This window comes from Trachypithecus francoisi, unplaced genomic scaffold (assembly GCF_009764315.1).
Source record: "Trachypithecus francoisi isolate TF-2019V2 unplaced genomic scaffold, Tfra_2.0 Lachesis_group11, whole genome shotgun sequence".
NCBI classification, from domain to species: domain Eukaryota; kingdom Metazoa; phylum Chordata; class Mammalia; order Primates; family Cercopithecidae; genus Trachypithecus; species Trachypithecus francoisi.
The window spans coordinates 29,166,560-29,190,403 of record NW_022681456.1 but is presented as its reverse complement, the minus strand read 5'-3'; the positions used below and the strand labels follow the sequence as shown (position 1 = coordinate 29,190,403).

At 40.3% G+C, this 23,844-nt stretch overlaps 2 protein-coding genes across 5 annotated transcripts; one reads left to right on the top strand and one right to left on the bottom strand.

Annotated features, from left to right (window-relative positions):
* Positions 1-1,429: 1,429 nt before the first annotated feature.
* Positions 1,430-22,937, bottom strand: NFYB (nuclear transcription factor Y subunit beta). Of its 4 annotated transcripts, none has more exons than XM_033220836.1 (9): positions 22,789-22,927; positions 20,093-20,177; positions 16,382-16,466; positions 12,739-12,832; positions 10,454-10,584; positions 7,606-7,803; positions 5,611-5,692; positions 4,758-4,837; positions 1,430-4,115 (listed from the first exon to the last, which is right to left on the bottom strand). In XM_033220836.1, the coding sequence occupies exons 3-9, from the start codon at positions 16,388-16,390 to the stop codon at positions 4,083-4,085; spliced, it is 627 nt and encodes a 208-aa protein (XP_033076727.1). In that variant the 5' UTR covers positions 16,391-16,466; positions 20,093-20,177; positions 22,789-22,927; the 3' UTR covers positions 1,430-4,082. The 4 variants fall into 4 exon arrangements, with proteins under 4 accessions (XP_033076727.1, XP_033076728.1, XP_033076729.1 ...); XM_033220837.1 differs by lacking the exon at positions 22,789-22,927 and adding an exon at positions 22,023-22,125; XM_033220838.1 differs by lacking the exon at positions 16,382-16,466 and having other exon boundaries at positions 22,789-22,937.
* On the top strand, positions 21,795-22,779 carry LOC117090824 (translation initiation factor IF-2-like). Its single transcript, XM_033223471.1, has 2 exons — positions 21,795-21,809; positions 22,085-22,779. The coding sequence occupies exons 1-2, from the start codon at positions 21,795-21,797 to the stop codon at positions 22,739-22,741; spliced, it is 672 nt and encodes a 223-aa protein (XP_033079362.1). The 3' UTR covers positions 22,742-22,779.
* Positions 22,938-23,844: the final 907 nt, after the last annotated feature.

Sequence of the window (23,844 nt, the reverse complement as noted above, 5' to 3'; positions counted from 1 at the left end):
TGTATTACACACCTCAGTTTTGGGTGGCGCTGTTTTCTGTATCTGGTGATTAGTACAAAGGTTTTACAAATGTTTGAGGACCCTTTCTGATGAAGTTAAGACCCGAAGAATGACTGGGACTTAGCTAGGCAGAGGGAAGCCTATGTGTTTAAGGTCATGGCAGGTGGATGGGGGAGGCAAAGAACTTGGCATAAGGAGCCAAGACGAGATCGGGGTGACTGGAGCTTCCCAATCAAGATAGAGCTAAACTTGGTAAAGTATCATTTCTAGCTCTAAAAGAAAACATAAATTAAAACTGAATATTTTTCAGGCAATGTAGTATAGTTCCTTAAAAAACAAAGTTAGAGTTCCATTTTTTACTCACAAGCATATAGGAGTTTAAGGTCAATAAATACAAATTATTAACTTATGTAAATTAATTTATCAGCTAATTCAGGGAGACCAAAAAGTACATTTAAAATAGACTAGTAAAATAGATTTTACCCAGTATCACTTTTCTTTTCTTTTCTTTTTTTTTTTTGAGACAGAGTCTTGCTCTGTCGCCCAGGCTGGAGTGCAGTGGCCGGATCTCAGCTCACTGCAAGCTCCGCCTCCGGGGTTTACGCCATTCTCCTGCCTCAGCCTCCCGAGTAGCTGGGACTACAGGCGCCCGCCATCTCGCCCGGCTAGTTTTTTGTATTTTTTAGTAGAGACGGGGTTTCACCGTATTAGCCAGGATGGTCTTGATCTCCTGACCTCGTGATCCGCCCGTCTCGGCCTCCCAAAGTGCTGGGCTTACAGGCTTGAGCCACCACGCCCGGCCCCCTATCACTTTTCTTTTAAAGTCCTCTAAGAAGCTGCCTAATTATCACTTATTTGAATGATTTAAACTATATTTTATCATATAAAGCAACAAACATCATCTTGTTTAGATTGTTAAAATAACAATTTTCCTTAAGAGAAAATATTTTTTAAAACTCTTGCATTGCAAGACTTCATTCTTAGCAAATGGGAGAAACTATTCTTTCCACTTTTCATGCCTAATTTCTACTGCTGTAGAAGTCCTTTTAATTAGGCCTTCATTACTATATTCACTTAGAATTATTAAAGTTAATTGGCATTCCTTTAACTCACTAAGGCAACCCAGAAAACAGGCAATAAGGCATGTTTTTGAAGAAAGGAAAACATTGCACACGTAATACAGTGTAGGAGGGGAAAAAATACAAATAGCTTCAAACACTGTCATACTAAAGTATGTGACATTAGGAAGGCAGCATTTAAAAAACAATCCTCACTGGACTCGAGGATTTTAAAACATCTCTATTAGAGTGAGGTAGTGAGGATGGATAAATAGAAGCTACCTAAGACAGAAACTACCTAAGTCCCCTTCTTCTACCTGGAACTCACTCACGGAAACTCATTTCTCTCTTAGATACCCAAGAAAGCAATGTTTACAAAATTATAAAAAACATTTTTATAATAGGTTAACATGGGAGCTTGCATACATAAGTTTCAGAGGAGAAAACATGACATTCAGTTAAATGCAACATGGGCCAAGGAAGACACAGACCCCAGCTCTGACAAGCATAAATTAGGATATCATACACCTGACACATTCAGAATGTCCATTTTCTTTCCCATCAGAGTATAAAGTCCAACAACAATGAAGTCAATACAAACAAAGGTGACCTGATTTTACCTGGTGTAAAGTTTTAGTTAGCAGTACTAGCAAATTACGAAGTTTGGAAATTTGTTGTAGTATATACTAATTTAAAATTTACTCAAATTCCTGGGTTTTTTTTTGAGACAAGAGTCTTGCTGTATCACCCAGGCTGGAGTGCAGTGGCACAATCTCGGCTCACTTCAGACTCCACCTCCCAGGTTCAAGGGATAATGCCTCAGCCACCAGAGTAGCTGGGACTACAGGTGTGCACCACCACAACCTGCTAATTTTTGTATTTTTTGTAGAGACGGGGTTCTCCATGTTGGCCAGGCTGGTCTCAAACTCCTGACCTGAAAGTGATCCGCCTGCCTCAGCCTCCCAAAGTGCTGGGATTATAGGCAAGAGCAACCCCGTGCCTGGCCTCAAATTCCTTTTTTATCTTCATTGTCTACTTGAACATATATTAATCTGTAAATTAATTTTAGAGACAGTATCTGTTAATCAAAGACCAAGTGCTTTTACCAGTTATATAGTGACATACTGCTTGGATCAAGTAGAAAATATCTCAAAAACACACTCATAACGAAGTATCAAAAGCCTTAAAAGTTTGCATATTTGGTAACCCAGCAATTCTAAGAATTTAAGAAAATAGTCATGGATGTACATGAGATTCAGTGAAGTGCTGTTTATAACTGTGAAAAGATGTAAATAGTCAAAATATCCAACAGAAGATTAAATAAATTATGATTGAGTCATACAACAGAATAATAAACCAATGAAAATGATGCAGAAGACTATGCATGACCTGGAAAAGATGTTCCCAATATATTGTTAAGTGAAAAAAGCAGGTTACAAAACGCTATGCACAATATGAGCCCACTTTTATAAAAATATACATATTTAGCAAAGTAAACAGACAAATGATATTTATCAAAATATTAACATTGGTTCTTTCAACATAGTAGGATGATTGTTGATTTTGCTTAACTACTCCCCCATTTTTTCCTATTTGAATTTACTATAATGAAGATTGCTTTTTAAATGGACAGTAGGAGATGAGGGCATTATTAACCTCTGATTAGCCCAAATATACTCCTAACGGTCCTTCTGGCAAAGTAAATGTTTCTATTCAGCCTATTATCTGGGAAATTGCTCCGACATTATAAATTTGAGTGTCCTTCAAAGATGATATTCACTCCAACTTCCTTTTAGGCAAACTATACAATAGCAATTTTTGATATTAAAAACTTAAAAAAAACCCTCAAGTTAATTAACACCAAAAAGAATAGATGAGAAAATACAAATCCTCACTTTTCAAAAAGAAACAATCCAAGTACATACTACTAAATTATACAAAGTTACATTATCTAAGTTTAGTTTATTGCAAAGATGAAGACAACACACTAGAAGTTGGCAGCTTCACACCGTTCACAGCACTCACTCTGTTCTCCATTTCATTCACTCACCCGTGTAAAAGGTCTATACACGTAATGATGTCTGATGTTTCTTGGTTTCCATAGTATAACAGGAAACTTGACGTTTCAATTAAAAAGGTAAAATGAAGACATTTACCATCAGACTATAAAATTCCTCTTCTGTAAGAGGATACTATAGTACTTGAAGATATGATTTGAAACAAAATCATGTACCAAATGAAAGGGGCACCATTTCAAGAGCACTAGGACTACATTAAACTTAAATGTATTCCAACATTCTTAAAAATGTAACTCAAAACCAAATCTAGTCTTAAAAAAGCTCCAATAACTAAAACTACATTAACAGGCACGATGAACAGTGTAAACACTGTTAACGGGCACTAAGTTGAACAGGGCAGACAATATTTGCTTCTGCATTCACACTTATTCAATTACATTTTTCAAAAAAATGATGCTGCTTAAACTATTAATGTTTTACAAAAAAAATAATTTTAATAAATACAGCAAATGCTAGAAATCTAGCTAGGTTATCATGCAAGGTATAACCAAGACAAACTCAAATTTGTAATAAAGGCAACTTGCATTCAAAATGAACTCTACCCTTATATTTTATTAAAAGGGCAAACATCATGAATTAACCCAGCTGCTTACTTGAATTACAAAAGTAACATGATTCAATATGAAAATAAGAAACTGTCTACAAATCTCTGACAGTAATAAATTGCAATATACAATGCATACAGGAGTCATACAGAGCAACAAACTCTCGTACAAAACAAAAATATTTTAATACCTTTAAAATCCAAATTTTTCTTTAAAATCATTCATGAAAAAGATTCTCAAGTCAGAATTAACACCTCAATTAGTCAAGCATCAGGAAGCTACATTACAGCTATTAATATACAAAGATACATCTTTTCACCAGTTTTTCCTTCTGATGTCTCTGTTCCAGAATCATACAGACTCTCATTTCTCTACACTTTCCATTCCATCATTTCTTCAGATCATGAAAACTGAATTTGCTGAACACCAGAAATCTAAGATTAGAAAATTTAAATTGGACAGAATTAAAGAAAAGGAGATTAAAGTACAATATCCATATTATAAAAATTCAGTGAATAAAAAGACAGTAACAAGTAAGTCTCCTTCCCATTTCTTGTGTATCTTTCTAGAAATCTCCTATGGAAATATGAACATATGCTTATTTTTAACTATTAAGAGAACGCTATATATAGTTATCTATATTGAGAAAACACAATTTTAATAACCTTCTTTATCAGGTCCTTCATAATGTGTTGAAATTAACTATATCAATAGGTATAATCAAAAAAAAAAATTTTTTTTTTTTGAGACAGAGTCTCACTCTATTGCCCAGGCTGGAGTGCAGTGATGTGATTTCAGCTCACTGCAACCTCCACCTCCGGGGTTCAAGCGATTCTCCCGCTTCAGCCTCCGAGTAGCGGGGATTACAAGTACCTGCCACAACACCCGGCTAATTTTTGTATTTTTAGTAGAGACAGGGTTTCACCATGTTGGCCAGGCTGGTCTCGAACTCCTGACCTCAGGTGATCCACCCGCCGCAGCCTCCCAAGGTACTGGGATTACAGGTGTGAGCCACAGGGCCCTGCCAAAACAACACAAGCAAATTTTTTAAGCGTTTAAAATATAAAGAACTGTACCTGTTGATATGATGTTGTGTAAACCATAACATTTTGTTGTTGACCGTCTGTGGTTATTAAGCCAGCTGGTAACTGGTTAGCTAAAAGAAAAAAAATTAGTTAAAGAGGGAAAAGAACTGTATCTACTTTCTTGGGCTGAATCTTAAGGTTGTACCATTAATGTCTCATTACAATTCTGCCCCATATCAATGATGTAGTCTTGGACAAAATAATACATCCTCCAATTTTCCATTTTAAAAAATGTTCCCTAAAAACCACATTATTTTATATTGCGTTTTTCAATTTTCCTATCTCTAACATGTACCTTAGCTAACTGCCCATGTGTACAAATCTGTAGACAGACTAGATGAAGTTTCTGATTCATGATTACACTACACCATGATGTTTGGCTGGGAGCAACATATAACTGAGCAGCATATAGTTTACATATGAGAAATACATATAATGAGAAATTGACTCACCATAGCCCTTTTATTTCACCAATATGACAACATGATACTCAATTAAAAAAACAAACAAAAAAAAAACCTCAGTTCAAATTTATTTAAATCATAAGATTTTATATTACAAACTACAATTCCTTAATATTCCTATCTCATATGAATCTTCACCATAAACTAGGGGCTACGGAACTCAGTCAGAACTATCAGTGAAAGGTTATAATGTCTACAGAATTAAAACTTTTCTACACTTATCACTCACTGACTTCAAATAAAAGGGCATGAACTGATAAGATCTATTTAAAATAGTGCTTTGTCAAAATACTCAGTGCTGACATTCCAAAAATACCATTAGACACTTAGTATGAATCACTGCTAACAATCTACATGACTTGTATTATAAGAATGCTTACTAAATGCCTCCTCTGTAAGCTCTTCACTTAGTCCATCTGTAGCTGTGACTGCTCCACCAATTCCCTTTTCTCCTTTCATAGCCTGAGGAAGGAAAAAAAAAAGTCACTGATATTCAAATGAAATTGTCTTCCAAACATGAATGCTTACTTACTGCCTAAAATTAGGAGCTTCTATTCTTACAAACTCTAAGCAGAGTATTTATTAACACGTCTGGTTAATTACATACGAAGAATGCTTTCAAAAGGCTAACTTTTAATATAAGCTGTAATCATTAACAAGACAGAGTAATGACCTAGAAAACAAAGTACAGATAAAAATAAATTATTCTAATTCCACACCATATGAAAGGGGTAAGAGAACTCTACTTACAGATGAAGAAATCTGCAAAATACCACCAATATTGAGCTTATAAATCTACAAACGATCCAAGTGATCACTTAAGTATATATATGCCTCTCAGTCAACTGGGCAGTACTGCAGCAAGTTGAGAGTTAAAAATTCCTAAATTAGTTTGGCCAAATACCTCTAGGTTCCTATGATACTGAAGATTTGTAAAAATACTGTCAGGAATTTACACATTCTTTTCCTACTTCAATCATTTCATGAAATATCACTAATTTAATGGGATTCAAACACTAAAGGTATTAAGAATATATTTTGAAAGTAATGTGAATCTGACACCTAAGTTGGCATGTGGAAATAAATATGCTAAACTCAATTCCTTTTCACAAAATCCATTCCTACAAGCAAAGATAAACCTAAGAAGAACAGAAGAATTCAATCAATAATAAGAAAGACATGATTATACCTTCCTCTTTTTATTATCTGTAAGACTCCAACCTTACTACTTTTAATGCTACTTCTTTTAAATTAACAATAGCAGCAAGAAGTAACATTAATGAGCAGTGAATATTATTTATTTAGTCCCATCAATAATTCTATGATATAGGTACTCATTAGCCTCATTTTACAGAAGAGGAAACCAAGGCCTAAAGTAATTAAATAATCTGTCCAAGGCCACAGAATTTGCATGTGGCACAGCTGGGATTCAGCCTCCTGGCAGTCTGAATCCAAAGTCTGTGCCTTAAATCATTATATAACTATGCTATAGTTAGTAATAAACAAAGGGAAAAAGAAAGGACTTACTATTTAAGTACTGTAATATAAGTCAGTGATCCCAACCCCAGGCTGCAGACTGATGAGGGTCCATGGCCTGTTAAGAACACGGCCACACAGCAGGAGGTGAGGGTCTGGTAATCCAGCATTACCATCCAAGCTCCTCCTCCGGTCAGATCAGTGGCCATGTTAGATTCTCATAGGCGCTCGAACCCTATTGTGAACTGCGCATGCAAGGGATCTAGGCTATGCATTCCTTATGAGAATCTAACTAATGCCTGATGATCTGAGTTGGAACAGTTTCATCCTGAAGCCATCTGCCCCTCGCACCCCTCCCCTGACCCCAGTCCATGGAAAAATTGCTTTCTGCAAAACAGGTCCCTGGTGCCAAAAAGGTTGGGGACTGCTGATATAAGCAATTAAATAATTCTGAGAAATGTTACATAATTTACCACAAAATGAATTTTTTAAACAAATAATACATTTAAAAAGTTGAAGTAAATAACGTCTCTTATTTTCTTAAAAGCACAAAGGGGGCCGGGAATGGTGGCTCACACCTGTAATCCCAGCACTTTGGGAGGCCTAGGCAGGTAGATTACCTGAGGTCAGGAGTTTGAGACCAGCCTGGCCAACATGGTGAAACCTCGTCTCTACTAAAAATACAAAACTTAGCCGGGCATGGTGGCACATGCCTATAGTCCCAGCTACTCGGGAGGCTGAGGCAGGAGAGTTGCTTGAACCCAGGAGGCAGAGGTTGCAGTGAGCCGAAATCTTGCCACTGCACTCCAGCCTGGGCAACAGAGCGATACTCCATCTCAAAAAAATAAAAAAAGAAGAAGAAGGAAAAAAAAAAGCACGATGGGAGACATTTTATTTACCTCTCTGAATTTCTGAAGGTATAATTTCAGAGGTTCCACATAACTGTCAAAGCCTAAGGTAGACATAGCAAAGAGAATATCTTCTCCATTGATTGTTTTCCGTTTCTCTTGATGGCACCTTTCGCTTGCCTCAGATGTTATAAAGCTGATGAACTCACTCACACACTCTTGAACACATTCTTTGGCATCTTTTGCAATCTGAAGAGAAAATCATAGGTAAATTACAGAAACTATAACCATCACCTTCCTAACAACCTACAAAAATAAAAGCCTATTCAGAAGAACACCTCTTCACCTGATGACTATTTAATCTTGTAAATATATGTTGTAACATTAACACAATGTGTGCTATCAAAAGTCCACACCTCAGAGTCAGAATAAAAACTAAAATACAACTGAAAGAAGCCTTGACAACTATTTACAGAAAACAAGTCTAATTTAGATATAAAAGAGCACCAGGCACGGTGACTCATGCCTGTAATCCCAGAACTTTGGGAGGCTGAGGTGGGCGGATCACCTGAGGTCAGGAGTTCGAGACCAGCCTGGCCAACATGGTGAAACCCCATCTCTACTAAAAGTACAAAAAATTACCCAGGCATGGTGGCGGGTGCCTGTAATTGCTGTTACTCAGGAGGCTGAGGCAGGAGAATTGCTTGAACCCAGGAGGCAAAGGTTGCAGTGAGCTGAGATTGAGCCACTGCACTCCAGCCTAGGCAAAAAGAGTGAGACTCCGTCTCAAAAAAAAAGTTAAAAATTTTTAAAAAGATATAAAACAGCAATCACTGGATGTTCCTACCACCCCACAGAGGATGAAAACTCTTACTAACCCAGTACCCCTGGAAAATCAATTCCACCATGCATATTTGGTGGGTGACTTAGGTACCACTTCTCTGCCTAGCAGAGAAGTGAATTCACAAAAGGCTTGGAAAAGAGAAATAATAACATATGGTGACTTTGACTTTTTTATTATTTGGGATACAGTGTCAGATACAGGTTTTGAGTTTACTAAAAAGCCTGCCTAAAGAAGCACACATCTGCCATTTCATTATAAAAACAATTTTTCCCTTAAGGGTCTGGGGGTCTAAAAATGAAACTCCAATGGATGAATCAAGCAACTGCAAGGCCACCTGTGACGGCAATCCCACTCAAAATCCCTGCTGAAACACACTGTCTCCCCCGCCACGCCTATTTTACACACTGGGGAAAGTAAGCAAGAACTGCACAAACGCAGCCAAGCAAGGCAATACCATGTGAGCCGCATATGAAGTTTAGATGCTCTAGTAGCCATATCAAAAAAAAGTAAAATTAATTTTAATATATTTAACCCAATATATCAAAATTATTACCATTTAAACATAGAATCAATTTTTAAATGAGAAATTTTAATTCTTTTCTTCATACTAAGTCTTCAAAATCTGGTGTTTCAAATGTGCAGCACATCTCCCTTCAGACCAGCCACATTTCAGGTACTTCTGAGCACATGGCTTGTGACTACGGTACTGACCAGTGGCAGCCATAGCCTATGTAAGCAATAATCAGCATTTGTGCTTTTTTTCCCTTAAAACATAAGGACAAAATTCTCAAACTGAAAGTTCTAGGCTTAGGGATATATTTTAATAGTATATTTATTTGCAAGCTTTATTACTTCCATAAGTCTTTTTAAATTATAAAATGACAGAAAAATTACCAATGGAAAATGATAATAAAACATGTGAATTTTAATTCAGACCAAGTGATGAGCAGTGACAATGAGTTTTTAAAAGTTCTAAGAAGACAAAACTACTTAAAAAAAATGTATCAGTTTAAATGTATCTTAGTATCTATAATGACATAAAAATAGCTGTTTCCAAATACCAGAATTTGTTTTGGAAAATTCTTATTACACCTATATCAGACCAGTAAGACCTACATTTGCTGCAACATTATAGAAGTTACAGCTTCAGGCTGGGTAGTGGCTCACGCCTGTAATCCCAGGACTTTGGGAGGCTGAGGTGTGTGGATCACCTGAGGTCGGGAGTTCGAGACCAGCCTGACCAACATGGAGAAACCCCGTCTCTACTAAAAATACAAAATTAGCCAGGCATGGTGGCACATGCCTGTAATCCCAGCTACTAGGGGAGGCTGAGGCAGGAGAATCGCTTGAACCTGGGAGGCGGAGGTTGCGATGAGCCGAGATTGCGCCATTGTACTCCAGCCTGGGCAACAAGAGTGAAACTCCGTCTCAAAAAAAAAAAAAAAAAGAAGTTACAGCTTCATACACCCAAACCTGATAATTCTGACAACGTATCTATTTTTTAAAACAGTCGGGCCAGGCACAGTGGCTCATGTCTATAATCCCAGCACTTTGGAAGGCCGAGGCAGGCAGATTACCTGAGGTCAAGAGTTCAAGACCAGCCTGACCAACATGGAGAAACCCCATTTCCAGTAAAAACACAAAATTAGCTGGGCATGGTGGTGCATGCCTGTAATCCCAGCTACTCGGGAGGCTGAGGCAAGAGAATTGCTTGAACCTGGGAGGCGGAGGTTGCAGTGAGCCGAGATTCTACCATTGCACTTCAGCCTGAGGAACAAGAGTGAAACTCTGTCTTTTTTTTAAAAAAAAAAAAAGCAGTCTAAATTCTATTTTATCTGCCTCCAAAAAGTGGGAGAGGGGAGAACATTTAAGGACATGACAGAATTGAAAATGGGATACGGTTCAGTAACTGTGTATGTAGACATGAAAGAAATATTTGATTTGCCGAAAGCCTGAATGATTGAAATCAACAGTTAACTGTACCCATGACCTATGAATTTATGTAGTTTCGTGTTTCCCTTGTAAAAACCTAGTTAAACTTCTCCTTTACATTACCTTTCCTGTTTGAGGTATGGCATTTTTCATTATCCTAGCCACATTTGCTATTGGAAGATATATATCTTGTTCTCTGAAACTTTCTTTTGAACCATTTGTGTCCTCATGATCATTCATGCTGTCCTCAGTATCTAAAGAAATAAAAATATTTAGGTTTAAAGCTTCTTATTATTTCTATTTCAAGATAGAAAAAACTACCAAAAAGATCCACTGAATAAAATCATTCTGGTTCATCTCTTTTTAGGGATTAGGATAGCAAGTCTCTTCATAATTTTTACAGAGCCAGAACTGAACTTCTTTATTAATTTCAGACTCACTGCCTAGAATGCTTTTTATCCTCAAATATACCCGCTAAAATCCTACTTGCCATTCTCCAAAAATCTCAAATAACATCTCCATAGCACCTTCAAAAATGATCTTTTCATAAAATGTAAGTGTTTCTCTACGCCTTTTCTCTTACACAGTTTTAGAATTGTTATTATTCCTCATTTCTCTATTAGATTTTTGCTACTTGATGTCACGAATCAGCTTTGTGTTTCCTACAGCTTGGTATAGTACCTTCCACAGAGTAGGTACTCATAAATATTTATTGCATGACTTAACTATAAAACTTACAGACTGTAACCTATGGCTATTTCAATATTACTAGATTAAGAGGTTGTATGTTTCTCCAAACCCAAGTTTATATAAACTCATTTATGTAAAAGTCTATATAAAACTTTTTTAAAGTTGATATAAAGTTGTCTATATAAAGTTTATATAAAATTCTATAAAGAACAGAAAAATTGGACTTGAATATTACTGATCCAGTTGGATTACTAATGTAACTAGTTTTTGAACAAAGCTATAGCAGTGATCCAACTGTTCATACAAGTGACTTTGTGAATTATATAAATTTAGCTATAACTGAAGCTTGCGCAGTACCAATAACATCCTTTTATGACTAAATGCAGTATCCTGTAAGTAAACTGCCCACTCTTCATATGTACTAAGTAAGTAGGCAAGGCACCTAAGTTGATTCAATTTATGTTTTTGTGTGTTTAAAATGATGTTATCAGAATTAATTTATTTGAATATCTGTTTCAGGATGAATTTAATCCCTCTGGCAAATTTCTTCTAAAACTATATCTCAATTTTTAAAAATTTTACAAATCAGGTCAGGCGTGGTGGCTCATGACTATAATTCCAGCACTTTGGGAGACTGAAGCAGGCAGATCACCTGAGGTCACAAGTTCGAGACCAGCCTGACCAACATCGCAAAACCCTGTCTCTACTAAAAATAAAAAAAATTAGTTGGGCATAGTGGTGAGCCCTTGTAATCTCAGCTAACGGGCAGGCTGAGGCAGGAGAATCGCTTGAATCCAGGAGGTGGAGGCTGCAGTGAGCCAAGACTGCACCACTGCACTCTAGCCTGGGCGACAGAGCAAGACTCTATCTCAAAAAAAAAATATTTTTCTTACGAATCAAAATGCCACAAAAGTAAATTATTTCTGATAGGCCAACATAACATTGTCGTGTATTTTTTTTTTTTTTTTTTTGGTTTTGTTTTTTTGAGACAGGGTCTCACTTTGTCACCCAGGCTGGAGTGTGCAGTGGTGCAAACACGGCTCACTGAAGCTTCTACCTCCCAGGTTCAAGTGATCCTCCCACTTCAGCCCCCAGCCCCCTAAGTAGCCGGGACCACAGGTACATGCCACCAAGCCCAGCTAATTTTTTAAATTTTTTGTAGAGGTGGGGCTTCACCATGTTGCCCAGGGTGGTCTCGAACTCCTGAGCTCAAGTGATCTGCCCACCTTGCCGTCCCAAACTGCTGGGATTATAGGCATGAGCACCACACCGAGCCAACACTACCATTCCGATACCTGACATAGTTCAAAGTTAATATTGAATGAAAACCAAAAATAAATCATAAGTGCAAGAAATACAATAGCTAGAAATTTAACTCACCCTCTAAATAATTATTTTAGTTACCCTATCAATTGATTATAAATTTCTCATATTTAACATTTAAACAGGAAGTCACTAACAAATTTCAAAAGAAACTGTACAGGTTTTAGATAAGGTGTATTTTTATAGTAAAAATCTTTTCAAGGACTCATTCTTTTGAAGACTATTTCTAATAGAAATAGCATGGTATGCCTTTTTAGACTTTCTCATTGAACTGTAACACAAGACTGTAAATTTTCCTATAAAGACAAAAGTAACCCAGAACACCATATTAATGAAATGTCCACTTTCTAACTTGCTTCATCTTGTGCATTTGGTTCTAACTGTGGCTTGCTTACCATCATGAGGCTGTATAACATAATGACTTCCTCCTATATAGTCTGCAGAGATTCCTAGTTGAGAAGCATCTGTTGTAGAACTGTCACCATCCATCTATGAGGAGAAAAACAGTTTTTTAATACTTTTCAAAGTACTAACAAACGTAACAGATTCAACACTTATAAACTGTCACAGGATGATGGGTCAATTATACTTTTCATAGCCTTAAGCTTACTAAAAGAGAATTTATATTTCTTTTTTAAAAAATTAATTATTTTTTTGAGATGGGGTCTTACTCTGTTGCCCAGGCTGGAGTGCAGTGGCATGATCACAGCTCATCGCAGCCTCAACCTCCCAGGCTGAAGCAATCCTCCCACCTCAGCCTCCAGAGTAGTTGGACTACAGGCATGCACCACCACGCCTAGCCAATTTTTTTGTATTTTTAGTAGAGACGGGGTTTCGCTATGTTGCCCAGGCTGGTTGGGAACTCCTGGGTTCAAGCAATCCGCCTACCTCAGCCTCCCAAAATGCTGAGATTACAGGCATCAGTCAACACGACCAGCCTATATTTCTTGATTTGGAAACTTTCCCACAATTTGTCCACGATTCAAGATTTTCCTATCCATCTTCCCTAAATGATAAGCATAAGGCCAACAATGACAAGGAAATGAATCTAAACCACATGCCTCTTTCTTTTCAAGTGCATAATCTTCAAATATAGTACTACAGGCAACCCTGACTTATAACCTAATTTATCCCTGGAATGATGATCAGCTTAATAAAGCTGGACACGCGCCTGTAGCCCCAGCTACTCAGGAGCTGAGGCAGGAAGACTGCTTGAGCTCAAGAGTTCCAGACCAGCCTGGTCAATGTAGTGAGAACCTGTCTCTTAAAAAAAAAAAAAATCAGCTTACGTCATCAACTGGAATCTACCTGTATCCATCACTTCCAGCTCTCCTGCTAAACCCTGATTTTCCTTTTGCTCCTGTTGCAAACTTTCTTTGCTTTCTCATAGAAGTTCCAAAATAGGCCGGGTGCGGTGGCTCAAGCCTGTAATCCCAGCACTTTGGGAGGCCAAGAAGGCGGATCACGAGGTCAGGAGATCGAGACCATCCTGGCTAACACGGTGAAACCCCGTCTCTACTAAAAAAAAAAAATACAAAAAACTAGCCGGGCGAGGTGGCGGGTGCCTGTCGTTCCAGCTACTCGGGAGGCTGAGGCAGGAGAATGGCGTGAACCCAGGAGGCGGAGCTTGCAGTGAGCTGAGATCCGGCCACTGCACTCCAGCCTGGGCGACAGAGCCAGACTCCGTCTCAAAAAAAAAAAAAAGAAGTTCCAAAATAGACAACATCTCCGTTCAAACTGTTACTTGGTATAAGAAGCATGTGGATTCCCTGCACAATTCTGTACCCAGGCAAGCCAAAAGTACACCCATGTTTTGAATGAGCCCATAAACTCTTGATTCTAGTCAAAGGTTAATTTTCTCTCCCCGTGCCAAGTCACGGCCAGGTGTGGCTCATGCCTATAATCCCAGCACTTTGGGAAGCTGAGGTGGGAGGATCACTGAGGCCCACAAGTTCAAGATTAGCCTTGGCAACACAGTGAGACCCTGTCTCTAAAAAAATAAAAATTAAAAAATTAGCCAGGCGTTGTGGCATGTGCTTGTAGTCCTAGCTACTTGAGAGGTTGAGGTGAGAAGATCACTTGGGCCTAGGAGGTTGAGGCTGCAGTGAGCCGTGATCACACCACTGTACTCCAGCCTCAATGGCAGAGTAAGACCCTGTCTCAAAAAAAAGGAGGGGTCAGGAAGATCTATGTATAAAGATAGGAAAATTACCTGCACAGACAAGAATAAGAGTTAAAATTCCTATTTAAAAAAAAAAGCCTGCTTAATTAATTTTGCTGAGAGCTAAGAGAATTCCAAGAGGGAAAGTCTGGGAAAAAAGTAAATCATAAGCCCTGAACTGGCTCCATTCAATTTCACCAACGTGGCAGATCCTAGAAGGCTTTCTATTTTGCAACTACTACTACTCAAAATAGGATATCTGTGAGTGAAAAAATTTTAAATGCATTATCTGAATAAAAAGTATAGCAAAAATCAAGTGTAATTCATATATACTTTCAGGCTGAACAAAAAAGAGAAATTTGACCATTCATTAAGGCCCAGGACCCAGTATAAACTTCACGTTATTAACTGCAAACTTTCAGTCCTTGTATAACACATGTCTTCTCCATCTCTGTTGGATTTTTATTTAATATTAAAATACCGGGCTAGTTTTCAGGTCTTCAATAACATGGCGTTTCTTTCATACATCTGTTGACTGTGATGCCTAATATAACTGTAGATAAAGACACATTTCTATAATTTATATAGTTGTTGTAAGGGGATAGAAAATAGAATTCACAGACCTTTAATAATCTGTGAACATAGGGTACCTATTTGATACTTTTTAGTAGCCTCTAAGAAGTAAAAAACAAAGTCAGTGACCTGATTCTGACTCTCCTACTGATCCCCTGAAAATAAACATCCCTGTAAATTAAATGTATTTCCATATAAAATGTAAATAACAATACCAACCTCCCCATCTTAAACTAACACAAATGAATGTGAAACATTGCCCGAAAATCAAATGCTATTTTGATTCTAAAATGCTAACATACTAGGAGAGTATCCTTTAATAGACATGATGATGGATTTTTTTTACAGCCATAAAAGAATGGTCAATTATGATAGCTGTGAGTTGACTAGCTTTTACAATGACCTAAGGAAGATCAAGGTGCAGGAGACAGGACCAAAGTGGTTGTTTCAGAACCTACAATTGGAAACAAAACTTTGATTGGGGTGGGGAAGCCAGGCAGTGGGTTGGGAAGAATAACAGAAATTCTTTCCTGAATGAGTGTTTACACGATACCGTAAATCTTTTAAAATTGGCTATGAGCAAGACACTGTTCAAATAACCAAGCGGATCTGGGAGATGAATTAATTTAGAAATATAACACAAACAAAAGTATTAAAGGGAAAAAGTTTAAATCATATTATCTTGTCATGCACTGGAATTAGCAACAAGATTATCATTTGGACTAACAGCATTAGCCTCTCTAAACCTCAGTCTTCTAAAAGTGAAGATACAAGTATTTCCTAGAGTTGTCAGAATTAAAAAGACTAGAAAGCTGCTAAAGACAGTGTTTGGCACGTAGTGTACCCCACAGACATTCGATCTCATCCTCCCTCCTTTGAAGAGAAGCCGCACATCATCTGCTTAACTGTATGTGTCTTCGGTTCCACAAGTTTTAGCTTTCTATCATTTCACACCTTCTGTCTTCCTTTCCTCTATCCTTCTACCATTAAAATCCTGCCCCAGACTTTAATCCCAGTCTTCTCTATCCTCCTTGAATCTGATTTATCCTTTCTGCAATTCAAAAACAAATGTTCTGTTCTTTAAAGCTCTATGGCACTTAGTACCTTTCACTCACTAAGTCAGCTTAATCTTTGATGCCTAGAATATGCCAGCCATTCGCCTATATATAAGAAGGATGGGAAAAAACTTGCTAGATGCATCCCAAAGGTTTTTTCTAGGTCTAAAACATCCTGTAAAAATTTATAAAACAGACGTTCAGTAAGCCAGCCAACAAATATTTACTGAGTGAGCGCTTAGTATTTACTAGGTCCATGCTATGTGCTGGTCACATAGCTGTCAACAACAGACAAGGTCTCTGTCCTCAGCTTGCAGGACAAATGTTACATAACCTGGGAGGCAGGGTGAAGGGGTAGAGAACAGAGCCTATTAGTCCTTCCAGGACACAGGCTCTGGAATCGAATCACCTAATTTGAATTCCCTGCCCCTTACCATGAGACCTTGAACAAGCTGGATGAGAACAAGACTTAACCTCCCAGGGTTCCTGTACAGGTTAGGAGCTAATCCATGTAAAGACAGCATAGTACAATGGGCATACTCAGTAAGTGGTATATATAGCTATTAAAATAATTACAAATAATTAAGTAATTGCTAGTGCCAAGTACGAAGAAAAACAAAGATGTTTTGTTATGTGCTATGTGAGTTTACTCCAAAAGGGGCCTCACTAGTCTGAGGGGTCAAGAAAGGCTAGCTTAGGAAATGACATTGAAAATGAGACTGAAAGGTGAATAGAAATCAGTCAGACAAAAAGAAAGGTGGGAAACGAATGTTCCAAGCAGAGAAAACCAAGAAATACAGTACTGGTGGATTGGAAGGAGCTAAGGAGGGGCTAGATCAAGCAGTGTCCTGTGGACAAGAGGAAATCAAAGAAGAGTTTTAAGCAGAAGAGCACAAACCATATTTAAAAAAAAAAAAAACAAAAACCAGGTTCCCTCTGGCTACAGTTCAGTACAGAAACTGACCTGGAAGGGAGCACAAATAGGCACAGAAGACCAGTGAGGACTATAATGCTGCAGTCAGGGCATGACTTCAGGCAAGATAATGATCATTTTAGCATCAGGTCCAGGCGAGAGCGCTGGAGATCAAGAGAAGCAGAACAACTAGACAGCTTTTTAGTAGGTGACTTGGTGACTGACTGACAGAGCTACAGGAAGACCAAGGATAATGCTAGGATTCTTGCAGCTGGAGAGACAGACAGTTGTCACCACAGAGAATGGGAGAGGAAAGGGAGGGGAGTGCTGGACAGCATAGAGCCTAGCTGAAGCTAATGACTGTGAATTTACAGTGGTGCCAATATGTCCAGTGTGACACTTGAAAGGCCTAATATGAGAATACAAAAGAGAAAGTGTTGGATTTCACCCAGGTAATGAGGCTGGAAGAGCACAGCATGTAGGATAATGACAAGGGGACAATGATGAATCGTTAGACCCAAGGGAACGATAAATATGGACAAAGAGTGGTTAAATCCCAATAAATTCATTTTAATGACTATTCTAATTAGTTGAATTGACAGAATTATTTTTGAAAATATGATGTGAAACAAACAGGTAGCGGGCTAAGCTAATAAATCTTTATTCTTTTTTTTTGATGTAGCCGTACTTAAACTATGCTAATAATTTGTTCCACAAACAAATACTGCCCTCTTTAATGTTTACATTTATTGAACACTTTCTAAATACCTCATGCAATGTTCACAAGCCTGTGATGCAGGTGAGAAAACTGAGGAACATGAGGCTAATGATTTGGCTGAGGTGACACAGTAAATGGGACTGAAATCCAGGGCCTCAGATGCCAACTACTCTCTACAGCATTCCTGCCTAGTTTTTCATGTAGTTCTTACACCTATTTCTTTAATTTGTCCCCTTTACATTCTAAGGCTACCAATTATATGTTGAAAACACTGAAATTAGCTTCTCAAACCAGGATGGTGTTTGTGAGATGGTAAAGAAGCGCACCCTGGACAACGGTGAGGAGCACTGGCTCTTAGGACCAATTTCGTGGGTTTGAGGCTTGGCTCCCGTTTATGAGTTCTCTTTGTGTTTTCAGCTTCCCCATTTTTAAAGTGATGTTACTATCAGGAAGCTATTGTTTTAAAAAGTACTTAGCAAAGTGCAAGATACATAGTCAGAACTCGACAAATGTAATCTTAATGCTGCCCCCTCAAATACGATTCTCATTATTCTTCCAGGCAGAGATTCCTCTCTCTCTTAATTTACCCTTTTACCTGTTTTCTGGGTTACATTCCTTTTATCTCTCTGAGGATAAGAAATAATACAAAGATTCCTCTTCTCTAATGTATCTTCAATCCTCCTTACCAGCTCCTTCACTCTTCCTTAAACATGCTTAGTCTCCCTCATTAAGCACACAGAAGTACATATATAAAATCTCAATTCTGCCCCATACCCTTGCCTAGCTACCATTCTTGCCCTGACAGTTAAGAAACCTTTTCATTTCTATTTAAACTCCTGAATGTGTACTTTTTAACCCCAACCCAGAATGAAACCACTCTTCAAAGCTGCCAGTGATCTTGTCCTCATCCTACTTGACTTTGTTCTTTGTAGTGCTGGCTACTGCTGGCCACATATATTTATGCTTGGAATTCTCTCCTGCTCTGATTTCCAAAGCAATATTCTTTCCTCCCCACCCCCAATTGTTAACATCACCCAAGGTTATCCTTCTCTTCCCTTATTTTAATGAACTCACTAAGTATCACTTCTATGCTCATACATTCCAAATCTACAACCAATATCCTGCTTGCAACTCAAGCAACCCATGCCCGTACAGCATGTCTAATATCCCATCACTGCAAATTTAAGATATTGGGAAATGAAACTCACCTTCCCCCACCCCCTGCAAGGAGGCAAGGAGGGAGATTTCCCTTTCCACTACTGTAATTCTGCTAAGAAGAATACCAGTCTTTCACACTGCCCAGCTAAATATACCAGCATCATCTTAGGTTCTTCCATCTCCTTCAAGCTCTACCTCATCTATTACCTCTCTAAAAACGTCTCCTAGATATGCTTTCCCTTTCCTGTTTCCACTGGATTACTACCCCAGCCCATCTTAACATATTGTTGTAAGGCTAATCTCACCACAACACCACTTCTATACTCTTGAACCTAGTCTCAAAGGTTCCTAAAGGCCTCCTGTGTCAAATCCAAATCTCATTTTCGTGACTTCACATGAGCAGATCGCACATTTAACCTAATCAAACTTGTTTCCTACTTTTCTCTATCTTCACGGTTAATAAAAATCTTTGTGCTAGAATGTGCTTTATTTAGGGATCACTGAGTGCATTTCTTTCATTTTAGGAGTGAAGCAACCATAGCTGGCCCAAAGCTGTAACACGCCCGCCCCAGGTTAGAGATAGAGTAGCACATCCAGAATTAAATATCCAGAGGGGACAAGTGCTTTCTCTTTCCTACATTATCCTTTGAGATCTACCCTGGACCATGCACCTCTCTACTCCTGATCCCCTAAACTTAAGTTGCCCATCCTGCCACCAGGCTTTTGCTTTTGGTGATACCCTTCACCAATCCACTCCCACCCTCTATTTCAAGGCTCAGTTCAAGGTCTGCAGGATCCCTCTGTGACATTCCCAAGTACCCAGGCCCATCACACCTTTCTTCTTCCCACATCTACTGCACTTAAGAGTTAGCATTTTCCATTCTGGGCATAACTGTCCCCTAAGTATTCAATTAACTGGCTAAACAGACAGCCCCTTTACAGCCGGGACAGGTTACCCTGTAGCCTCAACAGGACTTAGGGACCCATGGGAAATAATATATGCAAGAAGCTGAAAATAAGGAAGCAACAGGAATGAGCAGAGGTACTATCTGACTAGACTTGAAATGCATTCATTCTATCAGGCACCTCCAGTATAAATCAGTTATAATTTTATTTCCAGCCAATTACTATTCAAATCTAATTAACAACCAAAATGGTAAAACATACTTACTGTCATGAAATACTGTCAGAACCGTGTTGTCAGTGGTGCTGAAGAACACCTGTCTAAAAAGGTGTCTAATCTTTGTGATTTCAACCTAAAAGATAAACATCTATTAGGACCTAACATCTATCAGTAGTAAAAATATATCAAATGTTATCACTTACAGGCTTTTTAGCTCATAAAATTAAAGAGGGCATGTACAATTTTGACTATGATTCATAATCCATGGAGTGCATGGTATAAAATAGTATAAAAAGGCATCATCCAATAAACGTTTGTTGACTTGAAAGATTTATTTTGGAGAACTTACAAACAAGTTAATTCCATGGGGAAAGGAGAAAATGGATTTTCCAACATAACTCTGAATTTAGCCATATTCATCATAAACATTCATTACAATACACCAAACAGGGACCAAATTATATACTATGCAAGACACCAAAAATTATACATCTAAATCACTTAAAACATTAACACTCAAGACGCAAATACACCCCTTATCAACTTAATTTTTTGGTGGCGGTTTTCTTAAATGTTTCAGAGTAACATTTAGGCATTCTATCGCTCAAGAGGAGGAAAAAATTATCTGAGAATATAATGCTTTCCAATTAAGAATCTCAGTTATACTGTAATGAAGATACATTCTGCACTGAGAGGATATCAAAAAAGCAACACAATCAAGACCCTTATTTATAATTTTGAAGCACCACCATTTTTGACTAAAATTGCATCGAAATAGCACTTCAGTCTCACTGTAAGGCATAAATAGCTGAACAAATTAGTATCAATTGCAGTGTTACAAGTTTCATTTCTCATTTGTTCCCTTCTCTTTTTCAAAGGAAACAATTAAATGGGTGAGGGGTAGGATGCCAAAACAAAAACACATCCTTTCAGTGTTAATTTTAAAGGGAGAAGATATACTGATACGCATCCAAGCATGAAATCTAGCAAATAGCAGAAAAAATTGTAGCCACTGAATTGAATGTTTTTAATGCCACTAAAAGGGTCCAGGTAGCAAAGACTGCTTGACATTTGCTATAATATTAAAAGTAACTTATAATTTATTTTCAAATATTAATAGTATCCTCTAACCCCAAAACTGCTCAGAAAGTCCTTCCTTGTAACGAGAAATGTTATTTTTTAAAGGGTGTCTTTGAAAAAATAAGCCCTCAGAACACTTAAAATATGGGAGCTATATTTATGTATTTTGCTTGGAATGGGGGAGGAGGGTATGGACAGGGGAGTCACACCACACTCACTCACCCAAATAGTTGATTCAGTATATATTTAGATTCAGTACATTAAAGAAAAACACTGCCACCTCATATGGTATATATTTTCTTAAGGGCAGGTTGATATATGTAAAAGCTCAAGGGAATGCATACATCTGTTTAATGTTTGAAGAAATGCAAATTTGTATCCAAGAAAAGCAGTAGTCCCTTCCTCCACCCTCCATTCTTTGGCATCAACAACCAGAGTTTTGCATCAATATACAGTAATCCTTAAATTAAGATACAAGAGCAGCGCAGGGAAGGAATAATTTGCCTTTTAAGGAATTTTTGTTAAACTTTCAATACTTTACAAATAAAACCCCCCACTGATTAGTGCCACTGATATTGATCCGTTTGTTTTCATCACTTTATGTTGCTGATTAGTTTCCATACTAAGAGATGAAACCACCCCAGTGATTTGTGGCACGAACCACGGAACTATGGGGTCCATGCGGGTTAGTGGGATGCCATTTTTTTTTTAAAGGTCGCAGGCTACCTAACCTTGTTTAAATTATCCTGTTAGAGTGCTTTGAGCGAGATTATGATTTGTGGGTGCTCTGTAATTCTTTGTTCTCTAAGACTACCGTTCCTTAAGGCCCTGCATATCCTCCCGCCTCCCACCACTAATGATTAAAACCTTAGTCCAATCCAAAGGGCTTCCTTCCCACCTTCGGGGCAAGTCCTGGGACCGCAAGCCGCCAGATGGCTGCATTCTTTACGCGCAAACCAGACTGCGGGGAAGCCAAAGCCATGCCTTCCTCCCCACGCAGGTGCCTGGGTGGCCCCAGCCCCACGGCCCGGTCCGGGCGACCTGTCAGCCCTGCGAGTGCCGGGAGGCCGCCCCCAGAGCGCATCCCCTGACTCGCCCGGCCGCCCCGGCCCCCGCGCCCAACGCCTGCCTCCTGCCCGCCGCGCGGCCCTCGGGATGTGCGGGGAGACAAAGCGCCGGGCCCCACCACAGCCCCGCGGGCGGGAGGGGGGCGCCCCCGGGGGCCCGCGCCGCGGCCGGGGCTACGGGGCCAGGGCCCGCGCCGCGTCTCCCGCCCCTCCGCCGGTTCCCCGCACAAAATGGAGCCGGCCCGGGAAGCCGTCGAGAGCGGGGCCCCGACGCAGCCCCGCGGCCCCTCCTCGGCCTCAGGCCCGGAGCTCAACGGCGGCGAGCGGGAGGCGGCCTGGCCCGCGTCCCGCCGCTCCTCAGCCCGGCGCACAAAGAGCCGCGCCGCGGCCCCGCGCCCGCTCCCCGGCCCGGCCCGCTGCGGGAGCGGCCTCGCAGGCGCGGGCCCCGGCCCCGGCCCGCGCGGGAGGGCGGGAGGCGAGTGCCCCCGGCCGCGGCAGCGTTGGCGGCGGGGACGGCGCCGGGAGGAGACGGACATTTCATTCGAGCTAAAGTGGAGTCGGTTTAGGAGCGATCATTGGCCGAAGCGAGACACAAACCTCCAATGCAGCCCTGGTTGGCTCCCGTCTCCAATCGGCTGTTTGGTTGGACAGAAAATGGCTGCGAAGGAACCAGTCCCAGCGCGGAGCTCCGCTTCCAGGACTCGGCCTCCCCTCCCTCCGCCGCGGGCCGCTTCCCTCGGCGCGACACCCTCCCTCCGCGCCGCCCGCGCGCCCGCCCGCCGCGGCCCCGCCCCGCCCCGCCCCCGGCCCCGCCCCGCGCTCCTATGAGGCCGCGGCGCAGCTCCGGATCCCGCTCTTCTTGGCTGGAGGTCTTCCAGGGCCGGGCCCGGGCCCGCGGTTCGGGTCTAGGCGGGCCTTTTTCCCTGTGCTGACCCGGGCCTGTGCGAAGCGGAATCTCTCGGGCCTCCCTCTCTTTGTCACCCCTTGCCCCGCCACGTGAAGGTGTCTCAGCCGCCCGAGCTCAGCCTGCGTGTGCCTGGATTTTTAAGAAGGGGAAACCAAGGACAGAAGCCGCCCCCTAGGACGACGCGCCCGGGCCACGAGGAGAGTCTGAACGGCGGGGACCTCTTGGAGCGCCTTCAGCGCCTCGTGTTTTCTTTCCTTGGGTCCCTGTTACCGTCGCTCCCTGTCATTTGGCGCTCCCTGTCATTTGGTCCCTGAGCTTGGGTGTTTTTCACATTTCATCTAAAGATGCAGACCCCTGCTAAGTCTAGCCAGCCTTCACCCTGAATCTTGAACTTAAGATGCTGCATTTTCCACCCACCCCCGCCCCTCTAGTAGCTGCAAATTGCCAAGCGGCTTTTCCCAACCAGCTGACATTTTGGCTGCAAGAATCCGTGGCCCATTCTTGCCTCTGTGCAGCCAAGCTCCTTCGCTTTCTCTGACTGCGGTCCCGGGTCCAGCTTCGCTCAGCAGTGACCATCCCAGAGGTGGGTAATCCAACACCACTCACTGCAACTGGAGCTGGGGATGGCGTGCCCTCTGCTTCCACTAACCGAGTGGCTTGCGCCACATTAAACTCTCTAGCTTTGATTATGTAAAAATACAGAGATCTTTTATTTATAGAGTTCCCACTGTTTCTCAGAGTATTTA

Excerpts from the sequence above, each read along its gene's own strand:
- NFYB (XM_033220836.1), bottom strand. Across the intron at positions 10,585-12,738 it reads TGTTATACAGCCTCATGATG|ATACTGAGGACAGCATGAAT; the intron begins GTAAGCAAGCCA and ends TTATTTCTTTAG. Across the intron at positions 7,804-10,453 it reads CCATACCTCAAACAGGAAAG|ATTGCAAAAGATGCCAAAGA; the intron begins GTAATGTAAAGG and ends TTTTCTCTTCAG.